The 26,752-nt window shown below is 43.2% G+C and overlaps 1 protein-coding gene across 5 annotated transcripts in view; it reads right to left on the reverse strand.

Annotated features, from left to right (window-relative positions):
• CNKSR3 (CNKSR family member 3) overlaps window positions 1–23,712 on the reverse strand; it is a 58,914-nt gene extending 35,202 nt beyond the window's left edge. For 2 of the 5 annotated variants that reach the window (XM_055713356.1, XM_055713354.1), the window contains exon 1: window positions 23,546–23,711. In XM_055713356.1, the coding sequence (XP_055569331.1) occupies window positions 23,546–23,597 (52 nt within the window). In that variant the 5' untranslated portion in view covers window positions 23,598–23,711. Of the gene's footprint in view, window positions 1–18,999; window positions 19,100–23,545 lie in introns of all 5 variants that reach the window. The other 3 variants (XM_055713355.1, XM_055713353.1, XM_055713357.1) reach the window with 3 other exon arrangements.
• Between the last annotated feature and the right edge of the window lie 3,040 nt (window positions 23,713–26,752).

Raw genomic sequence — 26,752 nt, forward strand, 5'->3', positions numbered from 1 at the left:
GCATCACAAAATGCATTCTGCATAAAACAGCCTGGTCATGAAATAATTCCTCTTCATGCAGTCAGTTGTAAACAGAAATGTGGAAGAGTTGCTTAACCATCTGCATCTTAACCAAGCAGGCACTGTCGGTCGCCTCACCAGGCATTAGGTCTGGCTTTGCTGAGGACAGCCAGAACAGTACAGAAGTTTGTCTGTCCTCCACTCCATACTGGGATGGAACCAGACAAGGCTGGCCTTGCCCGCCAGCAGTGATGCAAAGGGCAGCTCTCATGAGGGTCACAGAAGGACAGAGGGAAAGGGCAAAGCCTTCGACTTTGATAATGACTGCTTTACTGTCCCCTTGGTAATCCCCTATGACTGGCAGTTGCACAGAAAGCCTTTTGCAACATGTTCCTATTTTCAGTATTTCCAACTAACATATTTAGCCTGGAAAAACAGACTACACACACACGCATTCACACTACCTCAAAATAAATCCATTCATTCCATTCAAATCCATCCATAAATCCCTTCCCTTCTTTTGAATACAAAACTGAAAGCTTTGACTTGTAATAAAAGAATTGGTGGGTAAATTTCGGTTGTAAGCCATCCTGACCAGAAGGGCTATGGAGTCTGTGTTTATATTTTAGTCACTCCGTAAGAATGCAATCTCAGATGGACAGGCCTTCCACCGTGTTATACCTTTTACCAGTCCTCCCTACAAAGCCACTGATTGAGAGCATTCCAGCAGTACCCATTATCGTGCTCCAAGACTGTAAATTTGAGGACAACTGTAAGTCTCAACACTTCACAGGGTAAATCATCAAGGATGTTAAGGAAGAGTCAAAATAGCTTTTGTCCACATGTTTGCCGCACCCTTCCAAGAACTCCAGCAAGTTCGCGAAGCCAGACCTCTCTACAAAAACCAGAAAAACGCACTCAGATTCCCCTCACAAAATATTTTCAGGAAACTAAGCAGACACTGAGTAAGTAAGAGTAGAGTCCTTACAGAAGAAAAGTTTGTAGGGAGGATGGGATAAAGGCCTACAAAGCCAGAAGTTGTACAAAAAAAAAAAAAAAAACACCCACAAACAACCAAAACCCAAAGAGCAGTGATTGTACATCATCTCTTCCAAAACAGGAGTTTGAGAGCCAGTGAAGCTAGCATGTAACGGGTCCAAACAAAAACAGTGATTCTTCACACAGCAGTAAGCAGCAAATGTTCAACATCCATAAGGGTTCAGAAGGTGAACAGGTTCATGAAAGAAAATGCTGCAGAAGTCAGTCATGGTGACACTGAAAGACTCAGAGCTGAAGATCTGAGGAAGCCTTCAGAAGGAAACAGATGATAAATTGTTTTTCCTGTGATCCTCCCTAACACATTCCTTTTTGTCAAACATTCAGGATGGGACACTGAGCTAGACAGACAGCACAGGACTTCCACAGCTGTGCCATACACTGCACCAAAATGTAGATGGCAGCTTCCTTCCACTTTTGCCATAAGACTTAAGCAAATTATCTCTTTGCTAATGAAAGCTACTACTGGTGTTAATGTTCACTGTAATAGTGACACAAGGTTTCACCAAAAATGCAAAGAGGGGGGGGGGGGCGCACACCAGGGGCAGGCAGGGGGAACAAAAGCTAAACACAAATTGATATCACCATTCAGTATTAAAAGCCAAAAGGTATAATCTAAGCTTTTTGGGACTGACAAAAACAAGCACAACAAAAATAGGCCCTAGTAATACTAGAAAATAGATCACAGTGAATCACAGAACTGCTTTTCTGGGTTGTAATCCAGCTTGAGATACTATCAGCAAGTGGGAATTTGCAAGAGTGAATTATTTCATAAATTGTACCTTCAGTTGAAAATGAGTAAACTTGCATCAGGACTGCAAAAATGTATTTTACATGAGTGAATGTAACATACAATAAACTGACATAAAAGCAATTCTCTAACAAATGAAAAGTTAATAGTATTTAATTCCAAAAGCATTTCAGTAGAACCCAAAGTTCAGTTTTCTTTCTTTTTAATAGCTCTTTTTCAGGGAACTCATGAAAAAATGGAGGTAGAAGAAGAGAAACTTATTTCTACTTTTTATAGGGAGTTTCTTATTATGACATAGCTTTAAGGTTTCAAATTAAAGGCAAAATTAAAGTGTAATGCTATGGAAATTGAAAAGTGAATTGTGCTGGCATGCCACATTAAAAAAAAAAAAGACACAGCATAATGACATACAGGTTTAACAAGAAAAATCTCTTTATAAAAGAGATACAAGCATAAGGACACAGCCCAATCATACCCTACTACACTGAAAAATAGATCCCTATGCCACAACCACAGAGAGACAGAAATTAAAGCCTTTTTCAATTTGACAGGGCATTCTCCCTAGACATGATAAAGTAGAGTTTATCAGGAAGCAAACAAACAAAAAATCTTTTGTATTACATTCCCACTGATTTGAAGGCAGGTGAGTCAGAATACATACTCCATCGTGTTTTCACCTGCAGAGCTGGACTGGACATGTGTGCACACCTGTGAGCCCCTACTGCAGATACAAGCCTATAACCTGACAGGGCTTTGCTGTTAATGTCACCCACTGCCCTGAGAGAACACAATTAACTTCACCTCTGAATATTCAACCATAAATAGGGGTTGAAATTTTGACTTGACTGGAAGGAAGAGGGAAGATAAGATATTGTTCAGGACTTACCACTAAGTTAGACTCCACAGTGCCACCCCAAACACTCATCTTTGGAAAATGGGTTTCCAAGAAGTAAGAATGGTAACTACAAACAAGGGCTCATCTCCAAGACCTCAAATACCTGGCAGCATGATATCTTGCTGGCAGTATTCAGCTGTAACTCTTTGCTAGTCTCAGCCCCCACCAGAACAGGACTGCTGACCAGAGAAAGATGAAGGATTTAAAAAAAAAAAAAAAAAAACAAACACACACACACACAAAAACTGATGCACTTTTTTCCTGCTGATTTTGGTGTACATCCTCTGTCTGCATCAAAAATTTAAGTTCCATGTGATGAAGTAGCTTCACAGAATACAACATTCATGCTTTATTTTTCTTTTAAGAATCAACTACATCACTCACTGACCAGCTATGCTTCACAAGAAAAACAATCTTTCCATGCTTTAACAGATTTTGTTTGGCAAACTAGAAAAAAACACGAGATGGAAGCAGAGCATATCCATATGTTCTCTGCAGACAGACTTGGCACTCTAAATTTCAAGAGAACATGTGATGAAAGCCAACATTCAGAAAATGCATGAAAAACATTAAAACAGAGATCACACCTGTCCTGGGCAGACAAGCCCAAGTAGCTTCCTAGCCAATACCACAATACGTCTTCAGGGACACTGCTGACAACATCCACCCACCCCAACCCAGACTTCACAGTAAAAACAACATCCTACTTGTTGCATGATGCAGCTCGCATTCATCCGCTGAATATACTGCAGCATGAGCAAGGCAACACAAACCAAATAAAATGGCAGTATATCTTAGCTGTAATGAGCCACTTTAATCAACGTTTATTGCTCAAGTAGCACCTAAGAACTACTATGAACTCCAAACTGAAACAAGAAAAACATCTCTTTGCCCAATACACTGATACATCCAAAGGTGTGCTTATTTGTCTGTTGGTTGCATTTAAATTAACTAATTAAATGGGTTCAGAATGGCTCTCCACTGACACAGAAGCACTGCCAGCAAGTATGACCCAGATCTTGTTATTCTTTTTCACCTTAAATTTTTACGATTATATCTAGCAAATGACTTATCCTCCACCAAAAAGTTGTTTTAAACCCACAGAGCTTGGCACTGCATGCTCTAGTAGACTACTGCAATGGCAGAAAAAATTCTCATTAGTTACTAAAAGAGATTGTTCTCAAACTAATTCATTCAAGCCCTGTTGACAGCCATCAGGTCCAAGTGAACATACCCTAGTGTTTGCCACAACCTAATAAAATCATTTTGCTGGTGAAAACATGACTGACAGTGTCAGCAAATACAGAGCTTTCAGCATGGTAATCATCAATGTGACTTTAAAGTCACACGCTTGCATGAGGGGAGGCAAAAAAGGCAATTAAATGGCTGCAGTGAGAGAGAGATGCAACAGGATTTTTACAAGATCTAAAAATCACTGCCAGCTCCTTCCTACACCCTAGAAAACAGCCTCTCCTGTACAGAGCATATGGGATGACTACCGCAAACAAACCACCCATGGGCGTACCACAGCATTTGTTGCTCCTGCAACTAGGTGGCAACAAGAACTCATTGCCACTGTAATCAACAAGGTAGGTTGCCATTTCATCTTCAGGCTGTCCAACACCCTGACTCACTCCCTCAGGAGGCCACACACAGGAGAACAACATGACTCCAGAACATTTCCTTCATCCGTTCCCAGATGGCACAAAGATGCCTAAATGGTTACTGCCAACTCACTTTGACCCAAAAGCAGTGTAAAGCTCCTCTGCACCACCAGAGACTGATTTGTCCCAGCCACTTAACATCAACATCTTGACAGCTGAAGGCAAGCTGCACAGATGCCTGTGCCTCAACCACTGCAGTAGGACCTTTATAAGCTCATCATCAGCAACAGCTTCAGTAGTACAATGAGCTGTAAACTGCCAAAGGATGTAGGAGGACACAACCTGGTCTGCCACCTTTGCTGTGGAATCACTGCAGAGAACAAGGGCAGAAAGTTGCAGGGGGGTGGGGAATAAACAGCCAAAAGTGGTACAACCGTGGCCAACAAAGCCTATGTCAGGGACCTGACTTGTACCTTGCGAGACCCCCTATGCTGCCCCTCACTGGAACAGCTGCAGACCCCACTTAAAGATGTCTATTTTCTCACACTCATTAACAGCTCAAAGAGAAGCTCAAAACAAATCTTGTTTCTGCTACTAGCAGATACAGATGTTCTCACTAAATCAATGCAACCACAGAAAAATACATTTCCCAGAATTTTCCAACTCACACAACCATGCTGAATTTGTTGGGTGGTTTCTTTTTTATACCACTATTCTAACACACACTTTTTACAGAACTTTTACTTATAAAAGCTTTTAAAACCACTTTACCATTTCACTTACAGAAATATAATAGCACTGAACCTAAAATGCTTGCTGTGGAGTCATCCACAAGATTACAGGAACCAGTTTGGGGTTTTTTTTGGTTTGGGTTTTTTGTTTTTTGTTTTTGGTGTTTTTTTTTAATGGAAGCAATTTAATTTTGTGTTGCTGTTGTAGTTAAATACATATTGTAGCTTAATCCATAGCAGGAATATGTAATCATTTAAGTCCCCAAAGGCAAAAACTCCAGAAACTATGGAAATTATGGAATTAGGCCACAGTCCGCAGATCATGCTGTATGGCTGAAGATCACCTCTCTAGTCTCATTCTTCCCGTCGTCCATCCCACTCCTCTCTCCAACATCCTGATCTCCTCCTTTCCCACCTGCACAATACTACCACCCCCTTGCCAGAAAACCTTCTATGTCCTATCCATAGGAAAAGTGGTGACAGAAAGCCAAAACAGAGGTGATGAGGGGCCCCACCAAGTGTTCTGGCTGCATCTGAGCACCTTCTCGAAAGCACAGCAGTGCACCAAGAGAAACACTGCAAAAAGCAGGCTGGACAAGCTCTGTGTTGTGGACCAACATACACCAACCATCCCTGAGACACCAGTGCACAGCCTAGCAGCAAATAACACCATGCAAGGCACAGACTTGGGGAAATATACTATTATAGGTGACACACAGGAAGAATGTTGAGAGAGATGTTGCAGGACTGTATTTGGCACTGTTGACTTCCAAGATGCAGACATATGAAGTTAAACTTAGCAAGAGGCAGCTCCCCATCACTGTACACCTAATTCCATATTACTGTACTTTAAAGTAATTCACAATCAAATTTAAAAACAATTTTCACAAAGCAACAGACACGGGAGCACTCCTGGACAATTTAATGAGCCATTTCCCTCACAGTTTCATAATTTCAGTTGTAATGTTAATGCATTCACAGTAACAGATAGTTCACATCAGCGTCACCACAAAAGGAAACTTCAAGGTGTCAAAAATTCAAAGCTGTCTGAATGAGGAAATGTTTCTGCTTCACAGCAAGTTAACCTCAGTAAAATAGAGCCACCTGTATTTCCATCTATGTTATCTTTTGCCTACTGACACTTCTAAGCAGTGCTTCTTCAGTTCATTGTTCTCATGCATTTCACAATTCTTTGTCTACATGGCAACACTGATTTCTTACATATAGTCAGTTTTTCCTCATACTAAGGGGTTGGGGTTTTTTTCTGTGCCATTATCCCTTTGTTTTCTAGAGTTTTTTTCTAAAGAAAAAAATGTTACTTTCAAAGCTTGTTTTAGCAAAATACCTTTTTCTTTGTATGTTAGCTTTTTCATACAAAGCAAATCAATAATTTTAAAAAATATCATTCCTATGCTTATCTCAGTTAAGCACAAATTCAGCAGCTGAAAGGACATGGAGAAAATTGGTCTGCTGATCCACTTTGTAAGGACCATATTTCTCCCTCATCCTGGATACTACTAACTCCCAATTTCATTTATATCAAACTTCACATTAGCCACGTTACAGCTATACAGTAACCAAGGGTGAGGACTATCCAAATTGAATTTTAAATAAGGCTAAATAGTTAACATTTGTTGAAGTGATAAACTAACCATTTAACAGTCCTATTTGTAAGAGTACTAAGCGGACAATCTCCCCTTAAGACTGAGTTCTGTATTTGCAAAACAGATGCATCAAGGGATGAAAATCCCATAAATGGTTTGCATTCTTAATGTCTGACACAATGTAGTCCTTAGGGAGTGCACGTGTATGTGGGAGATCGCATGCAGGCTCTTTACAACGAGGCCCTAATCCTGAACCTGTAACATTACTTTAGCTACCAAAAATAACCCAGTTCTGTTGCTGTATTAAGAGCAACGATCAAGACGTCACCTATTAACTTCTGCATTACTGATCGGTTTGTGTTCCTGCTTCCCAGCAAATAGTTGTTCTTCCTCACTCTTCTTGGTTGCTTTTTTTATAAGTAAACCCCACATACTTCTTGTACACTTATGTTGATGATTCAGAGCATATTGCAGCATCCTGAATGTAGATCCTGCTTTAGCTACCCCAAGCACATTATCACAAGGATATGACTATTTAGTTGGACACTAACAACACGATGTGTCTGTTAACAATAAAATCATAGCCAAAACTCTTCCATCTAATGTCCCTAGCCTGGGTTATTAAGACACACCACAAAGTGCAAGAGCAGGGGAGGGATGACTGCACTTACTATTTACATATGAGTAAATCACAAAAAGTGTCTGAAACAGGTGAAAGGCTAGAAACAGACTAGAATATCATCCCAAAAACAGCAGGTGCAATCATTTTTGCACCTGCTTTTTTAAAGCAAATAGTTTCACTCCAATTTATATTTCTAGAGTCCCTTAGACATTAATTTCTTATTTTTCTTCTATTTACTGCTCCTCTAGTTACCTTTCAAATAGCGCTAAAAAAATTAACCAAGCATTCTGATGGTACTCGGGGTTTTATACAGTCCGCTATCAACTATTAAAAACTACAGTGTGGTTTGCAGATCAGTATGAAAAGCAGAAATAATGAGAAATGGTAAATGTGAGGTTTCAGATATATAGATATAAATAGAGACCCCTATGCAGCTCTGTGACTAACGTTATACTTGAAGAACAGGGTAGAAAGAACAACTAAGATATTTCACAAGCTCTGAAAATTCTCAAAGCTTTGCTGGTCCTTGAAATACAGATTTGGAAGAAGCCTAGCCACTCCATTTTAACAAGTCTTACTTTCAACATAACTTTCCAGAACAAAACTGACACATGGTATGTTCTCCTCTTCTGATCCTTCAAGCAAGTTATAATTACCTTCATCACAGAATGGACTTACTAGAGCCATTAATTCCAAACGTGTAAAAGGTTACAAAATTCCTTAAAAAAAAAAAACCAAAACTTTTTTTTCTCTCTCTCCCCCTATCCCTTTCCCATCTTTAAAAGTTGTATCATTTTTGTAAAAGTGCCATCTGATGGGTATAAAGGCTGTATGAAACTGAAAGGCATGGAAACTCAGAAGCAGCAGTTTGGCCACCAATAAAAAGATATTACTTAGGATACTTCTAGATTGAATGTTTTATTTAGATACAATTATTTGTTTGGTTTGATCAACTTAAAGCTGCCTGAGCAGTCTCTCTCCTGGATGCACACTTTATCTTAAGTATTACAGAGCCTTATTTCCAAGCTACCTAAACAGATCTAATACCTTCAGGCCAGAGCTTATTTCCACAGCTTGGACTTCTTTCTGCAAGTGAATCTGCCACATGGTTAGTACCATGTAGTAAGCTCCAGTTAGTGATCAAATTTTCAAACTTCCAAATCATAAGAAATTGCTGCTCACTGTGCCCAAGGATGTATTTGGAAATGGAAGTTCAGAAGTAATACTTCTGTGTACTACTTTGTAAGGGGAGAGAGAACATGCAACCAGGTCAACACTTTGCAACCCCTGAGAGTACTCCTATTTGTTAACTAGGTAGCAATGGACTTTTAGAGCAGTGTTTTACAGAAGCCCATTTGATGGCTGTTCATCTTTGCTCGCTTGCAGGCACTGTAGTGACCTTATTTACACTCAAGTTATTCATTACATCTTACAGAAGGTGTGGAACAGCAGGGAAAGGTAATTGATGAGGAGTTTCTTTCCTAAATTGAAAGCATTAGTGATTTTTAAAAGTTATCAAAACAGCAGCAAAGAAACAGTGTCACACAAATACTCTCTCTTCATGAAGACTTGGCTTCATGCCCCCAAACTGAGACTGCTGCTAAGAGGATGGCACCATCGCCATGTGCTCTCTACCAGAGCTTCTAGAAAAACTCACCACCTCCAGTGGTGCCCTCTGCACAAGTAATGGAGGCCTGTAAGCAGAAAGCTGTGAAGTACCAACTTATTTCCAAACTGTCACCACACAGGCTACCAGACACTTCTGTCCACTGCCTACCATTAGCTGGAAAAGAATGAGGGCTTCCCACCCAAGGACTAACGCAATTCATCAAAACATTTGCTGCTCTTCGACACTTCTTTAAGTATATTCTTTACTGAGGAGGTGAGCACAAACTCCTCTGAAAACTGTTATGAAACAGCCAGGAGACAGCAAGGCTGCTCCTACCCAATTAAGACCAACATGACAAAATACCTGGGAAAGAAGATCATGTAACAGGATATTACAGGGAATAAAGGGAAATACAGCCACAAGAGGAAAGATGAGAAATTAGTTGAAAATTTCCATTTGAGATATTGACCCAGCAGAGACCATGTAACTGACTTTTAAACAGTCACACTGCATTAACTATAGTAAGCACACAAATACTTTGCATTATTTTCCTATCAGTGTTTATTTCAAATTGACATAAGTAGCATTGTCTCAAAAGCAAGCAATCCATTTAAGAGTATTATGGCCACATAACAAACAGGGTGACACCAAAGTCTTCTTATGCCCAAGTTACTCCCTCTAGATATCCCATCCCACTCACATGAAATAAGACATTTATTTTACCCTCAACATTTTCAATTTAATAGATATAAAACTATCATCAATCTCTTGGTCTGAGACACTAAACTTCCAGCTACTGTTTCCCCCTCTCATGCACACACACTAATCCTGCTGAAAGATGCTGGAATAAGAGCCACAGAAACACGCATTTACTTGCAGACCAAATCTAACAGCAGCAGCTCACACCCTCTTCCTAGAGGGGGAACTGGCCAGCCCTGAGACGCTTTGGGACAGAGGGGACAGACCAGACCCCCCACCCCGCTGCACTCTCCATCTCCACACCAAAACCTCCAGCAAGGAAAGCCTTTGGAGATGACTGCTTACGTAGCAGAAGTCCCTGGCAAAGGAACAGCCCAACTTGAAAAAGAATCAACCCACCCCACTCAGAGACAAAAATCAGAACTTCATCCCACTTTATCCAAAGCCAGACTTCTACCAGCCCATACATCCCATCATCAAGCTTCTGCCCATCTGGTTTACTGTTGCTGACAAGTTCTTCACAACAGCATGGATAAATACTCTTCCACAGGAACAAAGTGGAAGCACAGAATTCATTCACAGGCAATATTAGTATTAATTACAGTAATTACACACTGACTACAAGCAACACAAAAGCACTATCCCTTTTGAAGCATACTTCCCAAGGTGGCTGCCTCCACAGCTTGTCAACTTTAATATGTCAGGCCTCTTCCATGGGGAAATCAGGTCAACACCTTTGCAGTAAGAGTAATTTTTTATCGTCCCTATCAAGTGGGGGGGAAAAAAGGGGTGGGGGGTGTTGCTGGCCCTAAAAATAAATACTATCCTGCAACAGGTCAAGCATAAATTTCTACATTTTCTAAAAGCAGTAACAGTACACTCTATATTAATTGTTTGTGTGTCTAGCACATGAAGCCTCTGTGCCTGATCACTTTATGTGGTTAATATGGTGCAATAACCCCCCGCCCTAGGGCCTTCATCTCAAACATGCAATTAAGAGCTTGCCTTTTAAAAGTTTCAAGGGTTTTGTGGTTGAAGGAATAGTTCATTAGTCACAAGAGCTCCTTTTCTTGAACTCTAGTAATTAACACTCTGATGCCTGTTCCCACAATGGAAACAAGAAGGAACATTGCAAAACTGCCTGCCTCTTGGCTCCCAGGAAAAAATGGGGTGATCCCTTTAATTTGGTTTGGCTGCCTCCTCACACCACCATGTGGAACTGTTTTGGCTGATTGCAGCAAGGTCCATTACACACACCTGCCTCTCCTTTGTGTATGCACCCTTGTGAACACTGTGATTACTGTTACACCCATGAGCTAGTCAGGGAGCAGTTTGCTGTAAGGCAACAGCTGACTTAGTTGCCAGATAGCCAGCCTTTCAGATGACAACCTCCTACACTGTTATGAAACATTTGTGCCTAGCACCTTACAGTCTCACAGCCACCAGGAAGCCATAAGTACAGGCACATGAGAATCACCAGCCATCAGCAGCTGCTAACCACATAAATATGTCGTAGCAAGCTGAATGACACTAACAGAGAACTGCTGATGGTGCAATACCTCTTTCCATCACAGACAGATCCTCAGAAGTCACTACTGGATTCTCCTAGGAGACACTGTCATTATTCGGATGCATGCATTATATCATGTTAAAAATCCCCACAACGTTTACAGGAGAAATTCTGGTTTCTTAGAACTTTGTTTGCATTAATTTATATAGCACATCAGAGTCCCTTCCATGAGCCAGGACACACAAGGAGCCTCAAGACCAAAGAGCAAAAATCCCAACCCCTGCCCAAAGGGATGTGAAACAGGTGGAAGAACATAAGACAAGAAATGACACTCCACCCTGCTGGGACAAGCAACCATTTCACTGAACCAGCCATGGCCCTTCAACTCCAAAGGGCTGGGAAGGTTGATGCCATCACAGCCGACAGCTTTTTTGAGGAGAGCTTCACAGCAATGTGACAAGGATTAGAAAGCTTAAAGGTATTCACAAAGTAGCCATTGTGTTCCCACCAACAGCTGAGAGAAGATGAGCAGAGCAAAGCTGGAAGGCCTGGCCACAAAGGTCTCAGAGCAAGAGCAGCCAGCATATATTGGAACCAATAAAGGCAAGCGGGGAGGGGTGGGAGGGGGAGAAAAGGCTGATACAGTCAGCACACCTAGCTAAACCAAAAACCCCCAAAACCCCCCAAAACCCCCCAAAACCCCCCGATAATGTTGTCCCAGTGACAGGACAGACCTGCATTGAGGTACCCAATACAACAGGCATTTTAAAGCATACCACTGAAGCATCTGAGCTTCCTTTGAAAAGACTGTCAAAAAAATCAAGGTGATTGACTGCTCAGTTGACAAACCACATCACTCAGCTTCTTCATATTTTTACAATTGCTTTAAACATCTAAAGCAATTGCTTCACAGAATTAGCTGCCTGACACATTTTCAGTATTCCACATCATCTTACAACACTGAACCTCAGAGTTCATTCAAATGCAACATCCAATTGTAAGAAAGCCAAAGGCATCTGAGATCAATGGTGGCAAAGCTGACTGAGGGCTCTGTCTGAATCATACACAAGTCCAAAAGACCACCACCAACCTGATCAGGAGCCCTACCTCCTTCCCAGATGTAAGGTAGGGCAGCGGAGGGCAGCAAAGAGCCCCTTGTTTTTTCATCCACTCCATCTCACATCCCCACACAGTATTTTTTGTGATTGTGGAGAGGCAGGAGCATGGTCAGATATTCCACCCCTTAGTACAGTGGCAACAAGGTATTTCTGACTCTGCGGGAGTTCCAAACAAGTCTTCCTGATACTTTTAAGGCACAGTAAATCACTATTAGATACTTGTGGGTATTTGGTTCGACTACTTGCCATTCAGTTTATAGCAACTTGCTTCTTTCTTGCAAGATTTCAGCCAAATTGGGTTTTGTTTTGTTTGGTTTGGTGGATTTTTTGAAAGATCTGTTACAGAGTACAACTTTAGTAGCACAGCTTCCAGGGAGCATGTAATTCCTAGGTGCCAGAAGCATCTCTAGGGAGGGCCCTTGCATATATGGCTAACAGAGCTAGCTAGGGGAATGCTGCAGGCAGAATGAAAATATAGTTTAAGTCTTAATAGAAAACTAGTCCTCAAAAGTTAACAGATTTTTGAGGACACCCAATGACAAGAAGAGAATACTAAAGAGCAAAATTATTTCAGTAAAGCCAAAAGAGATAATTAAGTTCCCAACTACCATTTCAACATACTTTTAAGCCTTAGGAAGTTGAGAATGATACTGGACAATATAGTTACATGCATTATGCTCAATTATACATGGGTAAAAAACCACACAGTCCATTCAGTATTCTGCAGCAACCAAGCCACATTGAGTAAAACCTGAAAGCGTGCACACAAGCTGACAATCTGAGAAATCAGTACTTCTGTGAATGACAGCTCAACAAAAGTCTCCAGGCATGCCTAGCACAGGATTGACTCTACTGGACTCTGGAATTCTTCTCCATATATGCTGCCCTGAGAAGCTAGCAACCTCACTACACTGAAAGCTGACACAGTGTTGCTAGTGGTACTCTGGTCACACCCCAGTGTCCAGTTGTCAATTGCCTTGTTTCAAGAGACGATTTTATACACCAAGGATGCTCACTAGCTTGGAACCTAGGCACCATGAAGCGGTTTAAGGCAACAAAATACGAAACAGCTTCCCAAAATATTCCAACAGCCTTAAATGCAGCCATGCTCTATTTTCTTAAGGAAGCATACAAATAGTTTTTAAATTAGCACACCCCCTCATTTGTTGTTATGACTTCCTGCACCTGATGGAGAAAGGAGGATCCAGTAACTACAGCACTGAACCAGGGCCTGCAAGTTTTCTTCTGCTGCTCCAGGTATCATGGGTTGGACCCAGTTGGACATTGACATGCTTTAATGCCCAGGATACTCAGAGACCTACTCAGTAGTCAATAGAGCCCACAGCATGATTCAGCTCACCCTGGAGCAGACACCAAGCACAAGATCTGCTGAGCTACCCTCTAGGCTCCAGTGACTATAACATAGTATATGTTATACTAGGTATCTCTCTCTGGCTAATTTAGATGTCTACACTCATGTCTTAATTCTGATTTCAATGCCACCCACTGTATGACCAGAGGCAAGCCACTTTCACCATACACTCCACAACACACAGCGATAAATGAATGGACACTTGAAGTAGCACAAACAGATGTTTCAGGAGTTTATAAGCAATACAATTGCATTAGGGAATTAAAACAGACAAGACAACCACACTAATACTGTTTCTACTACATAGATAATCTACTTCAGGTTACTTGGACCTACACCATGTAAGGCAGGCACACCCAAATTCCCCACAATGTTAATTTCTTATCTTTAAAATGAAAATAACAGCAAATTCCTACTGAGAGGCCTGCTGAAAAAATAAAGACTACAAAGCACCAGGGACACTGCAATAATGGTGCATTAAGGTTACATCAAGCTAAGAATTGTGTAAGGCACCAAAAGGACACTTCACCAGCCCCCAGAGACTTTGTCTCTCAAGGCTCTACTCCAATCATCTCCTCTTGGTACTTCTAAAATCTGAATAAAACTAGCCAGCATCCTACCAGTCAGCATCAGTCTGACACAAATACTCTAATAGTAAGCAGCAAAACATTATAGAAACATGAAACTATCACAGAAGTAACAATAAAAATAGATCCCCCGCTGCCTGCAAGTACCTGCTGTGGAAGCACAGCAGCCACCTCAGTCCATTATAATGCTCTAGCTTCAGCACTGCTGCATCAAGCCCACACCTACCCTCCCAGATAAGCAAGGAATCTCATTCTCAGTCAAGCAGGAATATTACATGTTCCTCCAAGATTACTGTTAAATCCTAATCATAATTAAGGGCAGACTGTGTTAACTTTTTTTTAATGTGGTGATGTCTAACGTGTTATAGTGAGATACAACAAAAAAACACAAGAAAAAAATTATTGGCAGGTTTGATTTCCAAGTTCTTGTCTTGATCACGGATTTATTTATCTAGCGTTACTGTCTGAAATAGTGTGAAGTATGTATAGTTATGAAGGATTTTTTAAAAATACAAGGAAATAGCTATGATGCTTTTATGTTTACACAGGGATGATATTTCACAAGATCTATAATATTACATCCTCTGGTGAGTACAGCCTAAGTCCAAATACTACATGGAATACTACAAATTTTCAAGAAGGAAAAAAACCCAAACACACAGAATTTATAGCATATATATCTTTTGTCTCCTCTTTCTTCCAAAGTTTCCATACAGCTTGCATTGAGAACACTAATAATTATTGAGTTTTATGTTTTGCCACAATCCCTTTAAAATTCTGTTTGGTGAAGCTATCAGAATACGAACAGCAAGAATCCTGCTCTTTGTGAAGGGTGAGCAAGTGAAACAGTGAATACACATCACCACTAGAACTACTGGGGGGGTGGGAGAAAAAAAACAAACCCTAAAACACTCACGTCAGAGTAGATACCTGCATTTCATTGTTACCTCTTTTCCCTCTACAATACTCTCCAGGCACAGCTCCATCCCATGGTTGCTGAACATGTTTTTTAGTTCACATTCTTCAGGCATGTCTGAACTTGTTCTTATAGCCCTCCTTCCTCACGGGAAGTCCTACACAGCGGTATTGTTCCCCGTGTATTCACCCCTTATTGTTAGCTTGTCCCTCCCCATCCCTATATCCAAGCCCTCCTCTTCTCAGCAGTGCAGTGCTAAGATACCTGCTCAGGTACAGCATTCTGCCCCCTACGGCAGTGGGATAGCAGTCAACTTAAAATTAAATTTTCAGGGCACTGAAGTTCTGATATTCCTGTCCCAATGAAACAGACCGGTAGATTTTCACTCTTTTGTTTACATGTCCACCTGTCACCAAAGAGTTGCCTTTTGGCCATCACAGCAAGGACACAGCCCTTCCACAATGCTGGTTCAAGAGGAAGAAAAAAGTACTGCCAAGACCTGCAGCTCAGAAAAAAGCATGTTTGGAATAGGCAATAGCAGAAATATCATAACATATGGCAGAAATCCTCTCTTACAAGATATAGGTCTTCTACAAGCTACAGAAGCTAGAAAGCCCAACAGAAGCCCTTAACCAGTCTGCCTCACTGGCCCCCTAGACTCTTAATGTATCCAAAGGAGGCAATACCTTCATCCCTTCCCTTCTGGTTAGGAAAGCATCTGTACCAGACAAGATATCTTATTTAGTGACAAAATGGGCATATTATAGAGCTTTTCATAAACCCAGAAAACTTCATTCCCGTAATACAAGACTCTGAGATAAGGAAAGATAATGATAAAGGGATGGCAACCTAAGCAATGTTCATTTTGCACACACAAGACAGAGACATCAGGATCATTAGCCTAGAAACCTGTACCAACACTTGGTTTAGCAGAAGCCTCAGCCCTTGATGAGCACCAATTAAGTTTTAAATGGAGTTCTTCCCTTTGATCAAGGAACAAGATAAGATCACGTTTATGCCACAAAGCTTTGATTGCAACAGTACACCAGATGCTTTGTTTACCTACACCTAACTACTAGTATAAGAAACAGTCCAAAACACTAAAGAGATTTTGTCATTACAGTGACAAAGAACAGTCTTCATGTAAAAGGGTATCAGAGAAGCATGTACAAGAAATGACATGAACTCAGCCCTGATGCAATATTATAACTTAATTTAGCCAGATACTGAATGTATGTCAGTAGGCCAAAGTTAGAGGTCAGTAATTTAATCTCACCAAATCACACACAAATGCTTGGTTTTGTCCAGCACACATGACATCTGATGAAAATTAGCTACATTTCATAATACCGTAAATATCTATTTTAATAGGTAATGAATGTTTTAAAGCCAGTGAAACAGATTGGGCTGATTCAGTGTACCTCCTGCAGATCCTCCAAGCTGTGAAACATTATTGCTTGCACTCTGAAAGGACGTGGTCAGGCATATGGAAACCCACAGGCCATTTCCTCGTGCAAAGGAAGTGTGGCTCAGGAATCTGAATGATAGCCTCAGACTCCAGTCATCTCACTCTGGTAATGAGTGCCCAAATGACAGAAGGACTGTATACCCTGCCTAACATCAGACAGATCCACAGTCAAACAGCATTTTTATTTCAATTTCCTATCTCTTACTGCAGTCCTGTGGACAAACACACTATCTGTGAGCAATCCCATGACCACAAGAAGTTGGGTCCTGAAGAACTACCATAAGTACATGAGAGGTTGCTATAGAGGCCCCAGCTCCGTTAACTCCTCATCCACCCTTCCTTTCCTCAAGCCAGCCTTGAAAACATCAATACTTCCCTACCTCCTCCTGTTGACAGGACATATATTTGGGGTACATGGAGGATAAAGCAAGGAGACGTTACAGAAACATCATCCCTCTAGGGAAGGGACACCTGACTGTGCGACATTGTCAGAGAAATGCACAGTACAAATTAAGAACAATGTCATCACTTTGACAGAAAAAAGGCAATAGTAATCAACTTCTTCCACTTAAAACCAGAGGCACGGTTTATTTATTAACATATCTTCTGTGTGACATTTCCCTGTAAGTGAAAATCTTGTCCTAAAATTATGCAGCAAACTGAAAACTGAGCAGTCTCGTCACCTCTTCTGCAATCCCTGTCACTAGTCATCATCTGTTTGACATTCCTGGAGGGAGGTCATCTGTTAGATCATGACTTAAACCAGGCAATTCAGAAATTTAGATTTAAGAAATCAAAAGGAAAGAACAACCACCACTTGAAAAGAAACCCACATTCTTTTGAATACCTGGTAACAGGCTGTACGCACTCATAACTCATAACTGCAATCCATCTAGTACAGGGGTCCTCAAACTATGGCCCACGGGCCAGATACAGCCCCCCAGGGTCCTCAATCCGGCCCCCGGTATTTGCAGAACCCCCTCGCCCCCACCCCCGCACACACATACACCAGGTGTTGGGGGTGGAAAACCAAGCAGCCGCAGATGACTGCCTGCCACTTCATCCGTGCGCCGGCCCCCTGGTTAAAAAGTTTGAGTTTGAGGACCCCTGCTCTAGTAGCGCATATTGGAAAACCCGCCTTTTGTCAGGGTCTTTTACTTAAGAAAATAAAAGATGACAAGTTTCAACATGCATTTTATCCAGTGCCCTGTATTTTGTCTTCCCTTAGCTCTTGTAGGATGCTATACAGCATACAGAGAGAGGCATGATCCTCAACCAAGAAGATTTACATGCTGAAAAGATGGGTCCCAGGCAGAAGTGCAAGGAACGAACACATAACAAGAATTATGAAAATCTGACACACACACATTTTGTCCAAAATGAGGTTTTTGTTATAGAAGTCTACAACAACAGATACAAATTACTTCGTGTCACTCAAGGAAAAGCTTTAAAGAAAGAAAAAAGCAGCCAACCCACTGACCAATCTCTGCACTTTCTGTTGAGTAGTTAGAAGAAATTTCTTTTAAGTATACCACCTTACACCTCTAGTTGGTCAATACTGAGCAAGCATCTTTGCACTTAACACTACTACGTATGTTCAGGTACTACCTAAATATATCTTGCATGCCTAAAATTCATTGTAAGAGCCTCACCACATTCCTCTACAAAGGTTACAACGGGCATTAGTGGAAAGTTGACTGTGATTTTATCATTTAAAGTGTTGCTTTTCCAAACATCATGCTGACAGCATTCAGCTTTTAGACTTTCTGATGTTTGGTTAAAATAGTTTGAACAGCAAATTAATGGCAAGTACACAGAGCTAACTGTGAACATGAAAAGACGGGGGGGAATCACAACAGAGGCCAACTTTGGTGTGTTGGTTTGTTTTTTGTGTTTTATATTGTTTTTTTGATGGGGGTTTTTTGTGTGTTTGTTTTTGGTTGGGGTTTTTTTGGTTTGGGTTTGTTTTGGTTTTTTTTTTGTTTTTTTTTACACACTCACTGATCTTCACAACAATGAATGAATGATTCTAAGACTGCAACAGTACAAATTTGTTGTGCAACTTTTTACTCTGCTTCAGCCCACAAGCAAATATATATAGATGTTTTCAGTATAGTCACCTTTCACTAGTAAAACATTATGGTCCAGCCACACTCAGAATTTCAGTTGAGATCTCCAAAGAGTGGTTATTCAATGTAATTTTCTGATCTATTAAAAAAAATACATGTATAGAGTATTTAAGTAACTGAGTAAGCATGGGAAGGATACTCTTCTGCAGCCCCAGTTATGGGCAGCTCTTTTCTTCACTAAAAGCAAAAATACTCTGTCTTAAAAAAATAACTAAGGGTTTCCTAGTGTTAGATTTTCCCCAAACAATTTGAATACAATTGCATTCATTTGCCAGTACCTAAAAAAGAAAAGAAAGGCCAAAAAAATAACTCCAGTGCTATACATTACCCATAATTGCTTCTAAAATCCAGCTATGGTTTGCAGCTCCCAGCACACACAGCTAATGTGACTGACCTTGTTGGAATCTCTCTGGGTAAGCAAGATGGCTCTAAAAAAAGAACACCAGGCCCTCACAATTAATTGCTAACCATTAATAAATTAACATATTTCTCCCTCTTCTCCCAGGCATACCTATAAATATAGTTGCTAAAAAGCTTTACCAGAAATGGAAATCTGAGTATTTCATGACAGAACAGGCGCAGGAATAAGTGATATCCATGAACTACTGAGGAAGGGAATAACCAAACCTGGAGTGCAATAAAGAGACCAAAGCAGACACGTGATCCCCAGCTCACTGAGTCTACAGCTACAGCGACAAAGGCCAAATTGTAGCAGAGCCTCGCAACAACAGAGGCTTCTAACCACAAGCACGTCAAACTGTCTGTACCACGTAAAATTTGGCTTGAAGTCACAACTCAAATAAGTATGCAAGGCCTGAGGGCAGGGGGAAGAGACAGATCAGGCTACAGCTAACAGAGGAGGCACATTGATGTTCTCCAGTAAGGCAGTGACATTTCTCACACAGGAGGCTCTACCCCGTACGGAGCTTTCCTCCCCCTTGCATCTTTTGAGGAACGACCTTAGCTGCAGGGTTTTCAGTAGCCAGGGGCTTCTGTGACCAGAGAAAGTTCCTCCACATCAGACCACTTCATGTCCTTCAAATTGTTGTTATGCCAGTAAAATTAAGTTACTTTTGTGCCGGATACTTCTCCATGTGTACAGCCCTATGGAACTACACAGGTTCTTGCTGGTTTCTGCACCCAGGATAGCCCAGAAAACTGCAAGCCCACAATCACACAGTGTGCTGTAGATGTGTTACAGCTTCCACAGTCATACAGCTGTCCCACAATAACCTGAAAAACTCTAGGAATCCCTCTTGAGTAGCTCGGGGGGAATTCAGTTTCACAAGCACTCAAGGGAGTGCTGCAAGATACAGGAAGCAAAACCACAGGTCAACCACAACACCATCCACATATTAGTTTATACCCCAACAAGGATCAACTAAGAAACAAACAAAAGAAAACCCAAAACACACCCACATTTCTAAGTATAGTCAGGAAAACAGCGCCAGCTGTATCATCCAAAGAGCATAAACTCCACATCAATCTAGCCACAAGTCAAATCAACACAGCATGCTAGCAAAGTCTCACCTTGTCATGGCCAAATACAGCCCCCAAGTACCATCTGAATTTGTGTCAGGCTGCAGGAGATACCTCTAACTACACCATAACTCTTTCCTGACAGAAATCAAGGAGGTGCTTATGGAAATATTAGATATAACTTTCAAAACACTATGCTGTAGCTAAAAAGTTGTCATATCCTTGGTCAAAGCTTGAGAAAAGTGTCACCTACACAGACAACTGCTAGTGAGTAAAAGTACAACTCTTCCTCAGCAGCTTTGGTTTAACTAGACCAACTCTTGTTAGCTACCATAGGCTGCTACTGTCAGTACAGTGTACTATACCAGAAAAACACACCCTTGTTTGCAAAAAACAGCAGCCTTCTTGTCTGAATTAGCAAAAGACAAGCAACTGCATTTTGCATCAGCTGTTGTTGGTAAAACTTTTTATTTAAAACCTGACTACAAAAAACTAAAAATATTCATGTTCAGCTTACTAATTCTTGATAGATTCTGTTTTAAGTTCTATTCTATTAAATGCTATTCACAGTATTTATCTAGGAGTGAACAACTCAATCACAGAACAAAACTGTTCAGGATAAGAGTTATCTTGTTAAATAAAGTTAGTTCAAAAGCCTCTTTAAAAAAAGATTTGCTCTTGGTGAACTTGCACTTAAGCTAACCGTCCAACAGTGGTGTCACAGCTTACATTTGGACTTTGATTTCTGGGGTTTGTTTCATGGAACTAGGGGAGGGTGGGCGGAATTTTCATGCTGCTTCTGGTTTGGAAAAGTCATTTTAAAAAAAAAATCAATTTATAGGTGTTCGATTGTAACAAGACTTGGACGGAAGAAAAGGTTCCTGGAGAAATATTCTCAGTTTTACATTACGCATCAAAATGGATTGAATCAGACCACTTATTTGTGGTGCCCTCTATTTTTTCCAAGATGTTTTTATTGTTGTATGATAAGCATGATTAATTATCTGCAAAACCAATCTCCCCACTGAGAGCTGGCATCTCTCACCACAGTTATTTATGTCATTCCTCTAGAATACATCCCCATGCCATCACAGCACTAACTACAGGCAGCAGATACCACCAGCCAAATACTTCCTCCTGAAGCTTGACCAGTTCAATAAAGATCATGATATCACCCTTCCTAGATAGCACGTGTAAGAAAACAAATGGCATAAGCTCTCCTCCAATTGCTTTTTTTACAAAACGAACTTTTAGAACTAATTTAATATTTGTAAGGTAAAATACAGAATACTGGTCTTCGGTGAAACAAAATCCAGTGGTTGTGAACTACGCAGTAAATAAACTATGAAACATTGTGCTAATAAGGCTGTTAGCTTGCTATTAAAGGGTCGATTTGAACGTTACAGAGATGAAAGCGCAACGATAAAGAAAAATTCTCCACATCTCATTTCTTTATTACAGCCTTGTCATGCAGGGAGTGACCTAAAATGACGCTGTGCACCAAAGAGGTCGAAAGCTTACCTAGAAACTGAAAAACAACAGCAGAAACAAAAGTCACCGGCGGTCTTTAATTTATTCCTTTGCATTTCAAAGGACACGTGTTTTCATTAGTCAGAAGATCCACCTCCCCACTACAGCCAGCCCTCAAATTGTTCTGCATAACACTGAGGGTCCAGCTAAAGAGTTACCTGCTCAAGGAACCCGAGAGTAAAATAAATTATGCAGGAAAGCAAGCCAAGCATGCTTAAGTATAATAAAGCCTTTTAAAACGATTAGCAGGTTTACTCTTTAATCTGGCAAGGTAACAAACTTTCAGCGCCCAAGAGAAAAAAATACAATGAGAGAAAAGCATGATATAAATATTCCACATGCCAAAGCAGAAAGCTTATTTCATTGCAACCACGCACTCCTGCTTTAAACCAACACCAATCAAAAAAAAAAAAAAGGGGGGGGGGGTAAAAAGGGAAAAAGTCTTTCTGTGGAAGTTAATTGATCTGTTAACGCCTAACTTCACCGCACGTCTGTGTGGAGCCCTCCTCTCAGCGGGGCCGCGGGGCCAGCCCCTCGCTGGCTCCAGCCCCCCCGCACACGCCGGCAGCGCCCACCTCGCCCCGCAGGAAAACACGAGCCGGGTTCCCAGACCCGCCTCGCCGGGACCGCGCCGCTGCCAGGCGCTGACCGCAGCAGGCAGGCTGAGCGGCACCGCGGTCCCGACAGAGGGGTAATGGCTGCTACATGTACATGCCACTCGTAATCCCGGGAAGCTTCCACCTCTGGAAACATTCCTCACTTGACATCAACTCCAGCAAAGCCTGTGAAAATACTCCAGGTAACAAAAGGCGATCACGCTAAAGCGCTGTCCTACGGGAAAGCAGAGGTACGCTTCGTAAGTCATAAACCCCTCGCCTAACGCACAGCTGCTTCCCTTTTGATTATTCCCTGCGGAGCGGGAACTGCGAGCGCGACATCCCGATCGCCGTTCAGAAAGCCCTCCCAGGACCCCAACCCGAGCTGACAAAACGGAGGTTTAACCCGCCTTCAAAGACCAACCCGAGGCCGCCCAGCACCGCAGAGCGGCCCCCCCCCCCCGCGCCACAAGCGCCCCCCGGGGCCGGGCCGGGCCGCCCCAGCGCCTCCCTCACACCCCGTCCCGCCGGCGCTCGCCGCGGCCAGGTCAGCATCGGAACGGCCCCGGGAGCAGCGCAGGGAGCTCGGATCGGCGGGAGCGGGGGGGAAACACATAGGGACGCACCGGGGAGAGGAGGGGTGGGAGGGAGGGACGGGCGGACGAAGGGGCCGCTATTTAACTCTCCGAGCGGGAGCCCCGTCTTTTAATCCCATCACCGTTAAATAGGATTAAGCGTCCTTGCTTACTTGAGCTAGATTCATAAAGTTTTTGCTTAACTCACAAAATTTTAGAGTTTTTCGGCCAGCGCGCGGGTTTTGCTTGAGAAGCTGGAAGTTAACTTACATACCTGCCTGAAGGAGAACAGTTACTATCTCAGTGCAGACTGGCCAGCACCACCACAGAAGAAGGGGAGCGAGCCCCGGAGAGACCCCATCGCGTATAACGTACCCCCAGCCAGGCACCCTCACGCAGCTCGGTGCAAAACCCACCTCCCCCTCTCCCCGCTTCCCAAACGCCGCAGCCCACCGCGCGAAGCGGGCACAAGTGCGCCAGCCGGCGCGGAAGGGAGGCAAGGGGCAGCGGCGAGCCGCCAGCTCCCGCGCAGCGCGGCGGGGCAGCCCCGGGGCTCAGCCGGTCAGGGCCGGCACCGGCGAAGGCCCCGCGGGCCATGCGGCCACGCCGCCGGGCAGCCCGGCTCCGGGGAGCAGCCGCTGGGGCACCCCCCGCAGCCCGGCGGCGCAAACCCGCCCGACCGGCGCTCTCTCACCCTTAGTCCAGTCCACCACTTGCTTCGGGCTCCACCTGGTCACCGGCTCCATGGCGGGCTCAACCCCGCCAGCACCAGCCCCCGCAGGAGACCACCGCCGCGCTCCCCCGGCCGCGGACTGGCTCCTTCTCAAGCTCCCATCCCGGCAGCGCCGCTCCGGGCCGCCCCCTCCCCGGGCTGGCTCCTCCCGCCGGCCGCGGCCGGGCCCGCCCCGCTGCCGCTCCGCCCCCAGGTGCTGTCCCCCGCCGGGCCGGGCCGGAGCGCGCGCAGCCCCGCCGCGGGGCGGGACCGGCCGTAACGGCCGCGCCCGGGCCTGCGCTTGGGAGAGCGCTGAGGAGACACTTCCCGGGCCGCTGCGGCTCCTCCCGGGAAAGGGAAGGTGCGTGGGGACAGCGCTTTTAAACGCCTGTCACCTTTCACGCTCTGCCCGCGCGCCCCGCGGACCGGCGGCCCACAAAGTAACAAAGTCCCAAAGCATGGAGCACCGCGACACGTCACCTAACAATGTAATGTCGTTGCTGTCTGCAAGCCGCGTCCAGCTTCGGCTTGGCAGGGCAGAGATCCGGGCACAAAGGACGCGCTGAAGCGGCACGGCAGCGGAGGCCGCTCTGCGAGACCCCCTGAGCGTGTCGTGTCTGAAAGCCAGGGCTCTTGGGACCCTACGGGGACACAAATGTCGCGCTTTTTTAAAGCAAGGCACAGTTTTAGCACTAGGTGTGAAGGCTGGCCTGGAAAACGTAGAGAATCCAGGCAGAGAGCGAGTGAACAGAAAAAGTAATTATTACTATAAACGGGAACTGCTGCTAATCACATCACCCCTACTGCCATACTAACATTGCTTAATTTAAACTCGGTGATAAAATGCAATTTTTTTTTTTTTAAAAAAAGAGCGTATTTTGGAGTCTGGGGGTTTTCACGAGCCCAAGGAGGGAAGGCCCACCGCTGAGGTGGCCGTGCCTGGGGGTGCCGCGGTGAGGAAAGGGAAGGAGCGGTGGCCATCCAGCACGAGGAGCTGCCCGGCATCCTGCCCCGGGAATGGCGACCAGCCCATGGGGTGGAGCAGCGGCCGGGCTCTTCACCCTGCTTCAGTGGTGGCTTTGTGTGAGTCACGGCCCCATGGCTATTTTAGCAGCAACTCCAGACTGACTTCAACCGCGCTTGTCCCAGTATTGCCATTTGGGGTTTTAATTTCTGGATCTGGCACTTAAAAGCGTCCTTGGGTGTGGAGGCCATTTCACCATAATAGATTACTTCTGTTTTGCTGCTCCTGCTTAGGAGTTACATTAAGCCATCAGCTGTCCCTCAGGCTTGCCTTCCTTGGAGGAAACGTGTCGCTTGTGTCCTGGCCACCTCCTGAAGCCCATGTAAACCTTCAGTGAGTGTGTCAGCCTCTACACAGAGTGTAGAGTGCTAACCTCCAAAACTGTGTGCCCAGTGTACCAGCCTCCACCGTTCCTTGCTACCAAACATATAACTCAGCCTACAACCACTTTGCCATTAACAAAGCAGCAAGGAGGCATGGAGAAACCAGGTATCTTTATGGTGTGCATCACTTAGGGAATCTGGTTCAGCAGCAAATTCCAGCCCAAAGTCCTTCTGTAACACCCACAAAAGTCTCACTGCTTCTCTTCCTCAGGGAGGAAAAGCAGAGCGAACTCTGTTGTGACAACACAACTGTGAAATTTTAACTTGGCAATATTGAAGAGCAGGTAAACAGCTGGGATTTCAGACTGACCAGTATCCCACTGTTTTCATCATCTCCCACCTTTATCCATCTGTTACCCCTAGTCGTGTACTTGAAATGTAGGCTCTTTGGGACAGGGGCTGTCAGTTCTGTGCGTGGCTGTGCAGCACCCAGCTGAGCAGTGCCCAGCTTTCCCAACACGGCACGAACAGCTGTCTTCTTGTACACACTGCTGCAGACCCCTGCCACAGAGTCAAAAAGAAATACTTAACGAGTTCTAGTTTCAGGAATTAGTAGTTAAAAATGGTCTTTTTGCATGTATACCTAAAAATTAGTAATGCGTTCATTCTTTTTGTTACATAGTGGTTGAAGTAGTATTTTTAGTTCTTGATTATAAAGTCAATATGTTCTAGCTTATTTATGTATTTGCTTTTTAGTTTGTGAGATATTAAGTCGGTCAGTTAACGTCTCTGCCTATTTGAAAGATTAAAATGCAGTTCACCATGGCTTTAATACTGGTGCAACCACCAAAGGTTTCCTGATTCCCCATTGAATCATGTGTGACCCATGCTTAAAGAACAACAAAACAGCAGCTCTGCCCCCTCTCAGGGGCCTCGGTAAACAGATGGGCCTTGTTATGTGCCCTGCTAATGGTTTCACAAGGGTTAATGTAACAGTGCTTCTGTCTTAACTACTTCCCAAGGTTTCAGGCAGGAAAGCAAATGTCTCTCGGGGTTGGTGTTTAGAGCACTCACCTGCTGTCATCCTTCTCTGTCACACATCTTGGGCCAGTCCTTCAGTCTGATTTGGATAAAATGAGCACCATGTTTTGTAAGGCACGTAGAGCTGCTCACTTGCTAAGCAGATTGCCAATCTAATAAATCCATTATTCATTCTTAGTATTTTTCTTAATTTTCAAAATGACAAATCTATTTCTTTTTTAAGCAGGGTGATATTGCGGTCACTGTTCTTTTGTTACAAGATGTCCCCCAATACCAGCTGCTTTACAGCCTGCTTTGGACAAATGAAATGGGGTTTTCTCAAAGGGATTTATAGCCACTTTGCTTACCTGTACTGCTCTTTTCAAGCCCAGATTGTAACTGTTCTTTTAGTAGGTTTTTCTCATGATTGCATCATCCCAATCTTGTCTTTATTTGAGACGAGATTAACTAGTTGTCAACTGGCATGATGCAATTAGAAGTTCTATTCATAGAATAAGGTGGTTTTGTTAGAAAAAAAATACTCATTGCCAAAAGAAATTAAAAAAAAAAACAAATCTCTGTCTGATTTTCAGGAATGTCAAGTCAAAAAGTAACACTGCCCCTTTGCATGTCTTCAGATGCTCTGTGGGTTAGTTTATGAGTTTTGTGCCAGTATGGAGTATTAGGAAAGATGTCAGTTCCTTTTCCCTGCTTGCAGCCTTGTGTGGAGTTCATTGCTGTGGCAAGAACAAGACTGCCAGTTCTACGGAAGAACACTTTTTCATTTGTTATGGGCAGTCTGTCAGCACACAGCACAGTGTG

The sequence above is a fragment of the Falco cherrug genome, chromosome 6 (assembly GCF_023634085.1).
Source record: "Falco cherrug isolate bFalChe1 chromosome 6, bFalChe1.pri, whole genome shotgun sequence".
NCBI classification, from domain to species: domain Eukaryota; kingdom Metazoa; phylum Chordata; class Aves; order Falconiformes; family Falconidae; genus Falco; species Falco cherrug.